Raw genomic sequence first — 9,623 nt, forward strand, 5'->3', positions numbered from 1 at the left:
TAGAAACTCTAAGCATATTTATAAGGTGATATTTACGTGCAACCTAAACTACATCTATCTTCATATATCTCCTTCAATCTTAATATATATATATAAACAAAGATAATTGCAACCAAAAACATTTTGAGTTAATAAAAAAGTGTGGAATGACATCTTAAATAGTTGCAAATACAACAAAATCTTAAAACCTTAATAGTTGGACGACATAGTCCTATTGCAGATAGAGTTTGAGAACTAGATTGCAGATAAGAGTTTGAGCCTAAATCCTTGTGATTCATTGCACAAAGTTAGGTATAACCCAACATACATAACATATATATATCTATCCTGTATGGTCATCATGATTCAGAATTGGAAAGCTCCAGCAGTAGGCATGTACATTTACAGCTTGCCTTTTTCAATCCGACTAGGACCAACCCATTGCGATTATCTAGCTACACCTTGGGTAGGATAGAATTCGAGTTTAATCAGTTCAATTGATTGGTTTCATATCACTCTATATCAAAGTCTACTACTATAAGGTCGGGTTCAAAACTTCAGATCCAACAATTCGAGAATTGCATATTTAGAACATATGACATGATATTGATGCAGAATAAAGAAGAAATAGTAAGAAATTTTGAATAACATGAGGAAATTAATACAGTAAGTCAATAACAAAGGCCCGAGCCTACAAAAATACGAAGCCAAATTGTACTTACTGCATTGCAGCTTTGGCTATACCTTCTTTCTCACTTTATTTCTCAATTTTCTCTGGTATCTGTATCTCTCAAATATCTAAACTGTAAACTAGCAGAAAATCAAATCTTTCATTGTATTAGGTTATCAAGTTCAGACGTTGAATCCCTCCGCGCGAAGACACTTACGATGAGCCTCGATCCATTTTCCACATGCTTCTTCACCATGCTCCACTATGCACTCATCTCTAAGCTTCTTAGTATCGGGACAGGCACAACATATCTTCTTTTTTGGTTTTCCATCTGGGGTCGACTTGACCACTGTTGACGCTTGGTCAAGTTTCGATTCCGGCAATGCTATGGCTGATGAAGAATTTACAACAGGTAAACCACCCATGCCACAATTTCTGAAGGAATGCAGTCTTAAAAAAAAGGGAAGGAAATCCTGAAAACTGCAAGCAGAAAAATATGATTATGAAGAACATCAAATTATATCATGGTAAATTTAACTTAATGTGCTACTGAATCATAAACCAGTAAGGGTGGTGCCTCACTATGTACATAAACCAGTTGAAACCAGTTGAGATATGATTAGATTTACAAATTTCATTTTTTACTGGAACTTGAAGAGAGTCATCAAATAAGAAAACAGAAGACAAGACCTTCAATAGAACACATTCGAAACACCCCAACTCAACTATACCAGAAATAAATCATCTGATCTTCCTATTTGATTTCCCATCAAACAACCGATATAATGGAAAGATAAAATTTCATAGAGCCAAAAGTAAGAACCTGAAAACAAAGTAACAATCTTGTTTGCTAAAAAGGAAAATTTCTTACAGGCAAAAATTCTGGCAGCGAAACAAAAAAAACCAGTAGGGTGAACAAGAAGCAGAGAAAAATAGGAAGTTTACCTTTTGAACCTACAGGCAGAAGATTCCCTAGAAACCCATAGTTGAAGAAAAAAGAAAGAATAGGGCTTTAGACAGCGTCTAATCCAAGCAATTCAAAGAAATTCTATATCTATACTACAGATAAAATTAGCCAAAAGGGAGAATCTTTAGGTTCCTTTACATGCATGTTTGAGAGTGATTTTGAAATTTTTAGACACTTTTGTAATTTACAGTATGTTTGGGAGTGATAGTTGGAGTAATAATTGTAGAAAAAGAAATTTAGATACAATTGATCTTGTAACATTGACATATTTTAGCAACTAAATTATGTTTGGTTCGGCATTTTTAAAAGTGATTTTCAAATATTTGGAAGTGATTTAAAAGTGATTTTGAATTACTAAATTACTAAATAGGGTATTTTATATTTGAAAAATTATATAAATAAATAAAAATAATGATAATTATGCATGACAAAAACAAAAAAAAATCCAAAACATATATCACATTCAATGTAGAAATGTTCGTATAATTGCAAATACTTAAATTAGATATTATCTTGGAACACAAATCATATAACAAAGACAACGAGACATAAGAAGTTTCAATTATTTCCCACTCCTCTTCCATCTCCCTTCCATGGCAAGAAGTTTCACTTTCTTCAACGAAACTTAATGTTTCTGTAATCACTGAACGGGAGCCAATATTCATCAGCGTCATGAGGCTTGAACTCAATATTAGTTGTAGAATGAGTTCTTAAAAGAATGTGAAGTGCCATTGATGCAACAACAATTGTCACTCGTTTGTCATAAGAAAAACGATATATGAATAATAAATAAAACTTTGACAGCAAACAACTTCAGGAGGACAAATGAACAAACAGAAAAGAAAAAACCAGAGCCAAAAAAATAATAATAAATAAACTCCAAAACACTCGATTTAAAACATGACTTCAGAAGAGAGAATTTATGCTGAAGTTGTTGCAGGAAAGCAAAAACTCCATATCGTTTCAACAATTTATCATTTTGCAATTCAATATCAAATTTTCGAAGTTCAATAAATGGAAACGACATCATAGTTCAATTAAAGAACCATCAAAAGCAAATAAAACTACGAATAAATCTTAAGGGTGCTTCCAAAATTTGAAGGCACAAGATTGCTATTGCACAGGACTTGATTCCAAGAGCTCAATTCTTCAAAACCCTTCACCAACAAAACACCAGACACAACTGAACTGGGCAGAATAGTGTGGACGAAAAATAGCATGAGACGAAGTACTAATAAGTTAATAACCCATGTTAGAGAATTGATTAACCCATATGATAGATTTCCAAAAACAATTCAAGAGTTTAGAGTCCCTTGCTTGATAGCTAATGAAAAGAATTCAAAGAATAAATGACCACGTAAACTAACTTGTTTTTTCAATCAGGAACACAGTCATAAACATAACCCACAAAAATTGGGGCAATTTAACTGATTACGAAAGAACCCAATTGACGTAGCTGCGACGAGTTTTATCAAACAGGTTCACAGAATAAAAAATTCTCCAATAATTTCAGCATAAATTCTATCTTCCGAAGTCGTCAAATTCACAGAGGCATTTTATCAAACAAGTTCTAGGTAGCAATCACAAATGGGGTTCAGTAGTTAAAGCATATAAAATCAGCATAAACAGAATAATCAATCACCCCTCTTATAAACATTACAACAAATGAGAATTGAGGCACACCCAAGAACGAATCGGAACAGCAAGACACAGCGCACGTACTAATTTGCCACATAGCGTTGCTATTCGGCTATTAAAACAAAATCAAACAACTAGTCCATTTTTATTATTATTTTCTTTTTCATTGAGAAAATCCTTAATGCTTTTCAAGCGAGAAGAAAGACGGAGCTGGAGATTGGGAGAATACCAGAAACAAAGGGAGATGAAAATAAATGTAAAATCACTAGAACGGAGGCTGGGGCGGCACGAGTGGAAGAAAGACAGGAACTGCCAGCTGAGCTGGAGGCAGGGGCGTCGGCTTGTAGGAGAAGAAAATAGCGAGGGGTAGGAGTACGGTAAATTGACAATTATGACCAAAATTTTGGTTTGGAAAAATGGACCACTATGATAACCTATTCATATTCGGTATTGACTTTCACCTATGAGTGAATTACCTTTTTACCCTTCTAACCGTTTGAGGGAAGAGTATAGTTTGTGGGGATAGGGGTTATGATAAAACTAGTGTTATAATAATTTTTGTTTGAGGAATTGTTATTATTGGTAGTGTTATGATAATATGTGTTTGGGAGAAAAACTATGAATAGTAGTGTTATGATAATATATGTTTGGAGAAAGGATTATAATGGATAGTATTATGATAATACTTGTTTGGGTGAAGGATTATAATAGTAATGTTATGATAATATGTATTTGGGAGAAATGATTATAATTGGGAAAAATTATGGTACTAGTGCTATGTTAATTTTTTATTAATTGAAAATAAACAATATCAATATATAATTATAATAAATCATAATAATTTTTGTAAAAATGATTTCAATTATTTTTCTTATAGTCCCCATGCATTTCATAAAATCAAGTTTTAAATCGTTATGTTGCTCCTTGTTTCTTACTTTTGTCCTTGTGTCTTTCATAAGTATAGCCTCACCCTACTAAAGCAATGCAAATAGAAATTTGAATACGACATGCATGAAGGAACTGAATTACTCCAAATATGGTTCACATAACAACAGAATTACAAAACACATGAAAATGTAGAAAAAAAAAAGTAAACATAGCAGACACACAACAAGACTAACAAGACAAACAAAGGAACGTGGTCAAGCACTCATGGATTTTCTCAGAGAATCACCGTGCAGTAGTCAAACTTCACTCATAAGGTACGTTAAGGAATGCTTTCATGTCGTCGACATTATGCATCAAGACACCTATTGATTCTAGTAATTAAGTTCGTGGATGGCCTGTAATTGTCGAACAACCTCCTGTTGTGTCACGCTTGCATCTTGATTCCTTAAGATCGGTCAGTCTACAATGCGGTTGAGTTGGTCATTGGCGTACTCCATGGCATTTTGAATTATGTTCGCAGTCTCTATAAGTCGGCCGCACCTCTTCCTCTTTGACCTGCTTGAAGCATTCCTACCGTCACCTGATCGCCTGAGTCGACTGTCCATAAATTCATCAGGCGACATGTTTAGTCCCTAACTAAACACAGTAGGGATCTCCATATCATTGCCATCATCAACCGCAAATCCACCGAAAGGGACATTCGACTCCACATTCACAAATTCTTCGAGCCCCCTCTCGTTGCATGATCTCTCCCAAAGACATAGAAAAGGTCGTCGTAATGGGAAAAGGATCTGTTTAGTAGGTCCTTTGCAGCAGGATGACTCTGTCCAAGTGTTAAAGTGGATGGAGTTAGTTTATCTTCTTTTATAAACGAGTAATGGAAAATAAAAGGAATAGCATACCTTCATCCAATTGTCGAATACGTCCTTTTCGACAATGATGTAATTTAATTCATCGTTCCAGCTGAAACCACTGCAGGATGGGCCCCGAATCTCAGATATAGCATGGAACGTCTTCCCCATCGTTTTTATACAACTATCAATAGTTGTGGCCTGGATGTTAGGACCTGACATCTTCTGAGCCATCATTCTTGTAAGTTGACTATAGCACCCGAGTCCAAAGGTTCCGTTGTCTGACCACCAACCACTACTGTTGACCAACTTCACCAGGCATTCTACGAGAGTTGCATCCTTCTCTTTTATCCATAAGTGTTTGAGGTCCCTTGAAGAACTTGCCATACTAAAATAAAACACAATCATATTGGTCAACGAAATAAAGCTATGAATAAGCCACATAATAACATAAAAAAGTGAGCTTCTAGTGAATTTCCAGTGTGTCATTCATATTAATGGTCAAGAAATACATTTGATATAACAAACACTGAATTTCTCTAACAAACATATTTTGAAGGCTTTCATATGCTAGTAAAGAAAACATAAACAACAAACTACTACAACTAGTCGTGCTACTGATTACGAAACTCCCAATCACTGAACATTTCTTCGGCTAGCTCGTCCTTCTAGGCACTCCATTCGATTGATGTCTCAATGTAGTGTATATCGTCTTCTGCCATTTTCACGTAGGTTGAATCACCCTCATCTACGCTGGGTGCTATGTCGACATTCTTCATCTCTCTACTGATGAGGTTGTGAAGTATACAACATGCCAGTATCGCTCAACATGGGACTTGTATAGGGTAGTACGACTTTCCTCGAAGGATTGCCTGTCGACCCTTCAACGGACCCAAAACTTGTTCAATTACATTTCGTGCATAACAATATTTCATGTTGAAGAACTCTTTTGCTATTGACAATGGATTTTTCGCTCCACATCACTTTTGGAGGTGATATCTTTTCCTCTGTATGGAGCTAGGAAACCTTCAGCATTAGGTACCCGACATCGCATAGGTAGTAAAACCCTGTGATGACATTGCATACTTTAAATGTCGACGCTCAAGCGCGATAAGATTTAGTTGACAAAAAAGTTGGACTTACATACCTTCGACACCTTCAAGTTGTTCAGTCTCGAAATAACATCACAAAGGATGCATGAGTTGGCAGAGGTTCCTTTCCAGCCAGTTAGTACGAAAACAAAATCGCCTTTGGTATCACAGTCTCCAAAGACTGTGTCCACATTGCACTTTCATGTTCTATATCATGGCCTCTCATGTGCTCAAACATTCACCTTGATATATGTGTTGTTTAATGCACCAAGGCAATTCTGCGTTGTATAAAGACTGGGCAATTAGTGGGTTTCACCTCTTCACGTTTGAGTACGTAGTTTGTTTAGAAAAACGAACTTCAAACCACCTCCAGTGCGGATCTGTGTGCTTATTTGTAACTAGTTGTGGTTTTTTCAACAACTTGTCATACAAGATTACCAACAATACTATGTTAATGTGCCATGAAACTATCTCACCGGACTGCATGAACTCCCGTTGAATCTCTCGATTCTTCACGTCATATGTCAGTATGTAGAGGAATATTACGACCATCTTCTCCACATCGATGATTTCTATGGACGCTAATCCAGCGGAGTTCCTAAGTAGGTGGCATAGAATGGCGAAACATCTTCGATCCATTCTCATACTTTGTCGACATACTAGGTCAGACTCATGGATCATGTGGAAGTATGCTAATTGTCTAATTTTATTCCTAGTCTCATAAGGTACGTGGGTTATCCTCTTGGTTTCGTTCTGTAACCACTTCAACATTAGAAGTAACTGACGTTGGGATGTTAGGAACGCGGTAAGTACGGAGGCTAATTCATATTCATCCACTACAACTTCTATATTGATACCTTGTTGAAAGAAATGGTCTTTTAAGCTTCAAACATTTTTTTAAAAAAACAAAAGACAAGGACATCTCATTACAACACACAAGGAATAAGAGTACATGAATCAAGATTTTTTGTTACCAAGTATTAGGTGTGACGAAAATAGCAGCAATACTATTGAAGTTGTTATGTTTCTTAAGTATGCATTATACGACTGTGAATTTCTAATGCTTCAAAATGAATGTCGCATGTGTAATGGTATCATTTATTTATCTATAGTTTCCTTTCAAAAGTTAACAATATTTTGTGATACATTTTATATCGAAAGATGTATGGCACCTTCGCATAAGTCATTCATATTTTGTAGAAAACACTAGTATATGTAGTATGTCTTAAAAAAAATTTGATCCTATAACTGTAGTAAAAATTGAGTAAAAAGAATTGTTTTTTTTTTAATTTTGCAAATTAATTTTTAAGAATACCGACACACTATTTAAAAAATTGTTACATTGTTAAACAAAGAGAATGATTTTCTTTTGTTCATAAGCTTAATTTTGGAAAATGAAGCATTTGTTTTTTGTTAAATTTCAAATAACAGTCTTATCATTTGGTATGATAATTTTTTATGGTCATTTTGTAATTTGTATATTGTCCAATACGAGTTTGGAAGTTGAGAAAAAGATATGAATTTTTATTTTCATAAATTGAAGTGAGTGGAAAATACAATGATTATCTAAGACAACTACTTTGAATTTTCTATATATGTGCATGTTTTAATATATTTATGTTCATGAAATAATTTATTCCTAAGGTACGTGAACATGTGAATGAAGTGTGATTTAAATACTTGAAAAAAAATTAAGCCATCACATGAAGTTGGAGAAATATAGTAGTAAATGCCAAATTGGTTGAAATCATAATAAATAATGAAAGTCCATAAAATTACATAATTGAAAATTCCTTTGTTTGTTAGCAAAATGAAACAAAAACTGCATTAATACAGACAATTTAATTTACACATAGAAGAAAGACATAAAACCCTCTATTTTAAACGCATACAAGGAAGAAATGGAAAATGACATATGGGGAGCCGACTATGTTATCTCACAGAAAAATGAAGTTAGAGAATGAATCCCGAAAAATATGAAGACGAAAAAAATGAAACAAGTTAGGTTATACGACATAAATTCATAAATTGGAAGAAAATCAAAAGTTCAGGAGATGTACCCTTTTTTTAACCGAAGTACACACACAAGCATATACTAGAAAACCGAAGATCAAACACATTACTAAAAAAAGAGTTAAAGTAGGGCAATGAGGAATCCTTAGAGTAAGTAAGTTCACTATCGTAGTCGGACTTCATTTTTATGTTCATGTAGAAGACAAATTATGCATCTAAATGGGGCACACACAATATGGGAAAATACAACATTGTTTCCTAAGTATGAATGTCAGAAGAAACAATGTGAAATGTGTATGAAAAAACAAGAGAGAAGTAGAAAAACAAAATTTGCATAACAGGCCAGCAAACAAAATAACTGCATTTAGTGGAGGCAGTAGCAAATATGCATAAAGAAGGAAGAAAGTAGGGAAAAAAGAGTGATGAATGTAACATAAAAGTAGGAAAAAACATTTTAGCGTGCATATCAAAGAAGGTAGAAATAACGGGAAAAAAGGGTGATCAATGTCATAACTAAAATGTATGTATAAGTGGATGTTTGCAGAGGAACAGAGGACAAGGAAACATGGTGGGCACACCAATAATGTGAAACCGTGCAGAAATGAAGAACAAGTGAGGATGCAATGTAAGACAACAATTTATAATGCATGAAGGTAGCAATTAATGATGCATAAAAAGATTTTCATCAATAAAGAACCAACAAGATCCTTGGAAAAATGGTCAAGACATCAAATCAGGCAAGACATATGAAAGGGGAGAAGACAGTCAAAATATAGTACATCTAAGGAATGCAATATAGGTTTTGAAAAAAAATCCAGTAGGTGTCAAAGGATGTGAAGACTGTGTTATGATATTACAAGAATGAGAAGTAAATAATGGAATATATTGAATAAATTAGCCATGAGAAGGATTCGAGAGAGGGGTGGCATTGACACTCCATTCAAGTTTTATACATGATAATGTTTGGTTTCACAATAACACAGAGAGTATGAAAATAACCAAATACATACAAAACGCATAAAATTATTCATAACATTGTAGAGAACAAAAAATTATTCATAAGATTATTCATAACAACACAGAGAGGACTTCATAAGAACACAGAAAATGATTCATACAAAAGTATTTCATAATAACATAGATAATTTGCAAATAAGAAAAAAGAAATGCATAAAACAAATTGGATAGAAGACCGGCCACCCTGCTGTGCTCCGCAGTTACCCCTACCGGACTCACATGTAGCACATGTTCTTTGAAGGCTAGGTCAATGTAGGTTATCTACATTGAAGGCCGTTTCGGTACAAATGAAAATCGAGAAGGTGAACATCGGAGTGGCAAGGGAGAAATCGAACCAACGTCAAAACAGCAAAGCCATGCAATGAATGCGAGAGAAGAAGGCGAAAAGTTTCAGAGGCTACGTGTTTCACGCAACCATTCAACAAAACTTTTTAAATCGGAACCCTAAATTCTTTTGGAGACAGAAACAAAATGCAGCCATCAATGAAAGGGCTTTCGGTTTTCAAGAT

The 9,623-nt window shown here is 34.6% G+C and overlaps 1 protein-coding gene across 5 annotated transcripts; it reads right to left on the reverse strand.

Moving 5' to 3' along the window:
* Positions 1-596: 596 nt before the first annotated feature.
* Positions 597-3,653, reverse strand: LOC103493331 (cytochrome c oxidase copper chaperone 2). Of its 5 annotated transcripts, XM_051086791.1 has the most exons (3): positions 3,484-3,646; positions 1,595-1,621; positions 597-1,129 (listed from the first exon to the last, which is right to left on the reverse strand). In XM_051086791.1, the coding sequence occupies exon 3, from the start codon at positions 1,072-1,074 to the stop codon at positions 832-834; it is 243 nt and encodes an 80-aa protein (XP_050942748.1). In that variant the 5' UTR covers positions 1,075-1,129; positions 1,595-1,621; positions 3,484-3,646; the 3' UTR covers positions 597-831. The 5 variants fall into 5 exon arrangements, with proteins under 5 accessions (XP_050942748.1, XP_050942745.1, XP_016901211.2 ...); XM_051086788.1 differs by lacking the exon at positions 1,595-1,621 and having other exon boundaries at positions 3,484-3,653; XM_017045722.2 differs by lacking the exons at positions 1,595-1,621; positions 3,484-3,646 and adding an exon at positions 3,300-3,469.
* Between the last annotated feature and the right edge of the window lie 5,970 nt (positions 3,654-9,623).

Source organism: Cucumis melo, chromosome 6, assembly GCF_025177605.1.
Source record: "Cucumis melo cultivar AY chromosome 6, USDA_Cmelo_AY_1.0, whole genome shotgun sequence".
Taxonomy (NCBI): domain Eukaryota; kingdom Viridiplantae; phylum Streptophyta; class Magnoliopsida; order Cucurbitales; family Cucurbitaceae; genus Cucumis; species Cucumis melo.

Coding starts and splice junctions, on each gene's coding strand:
- LOC103493331 (XM_051086788.1), bottom strand. CDS start 1,074: ATGGGTGGTTTACCTGTTGTAAATTCTTCATCAGCCATAGCATTGCCG.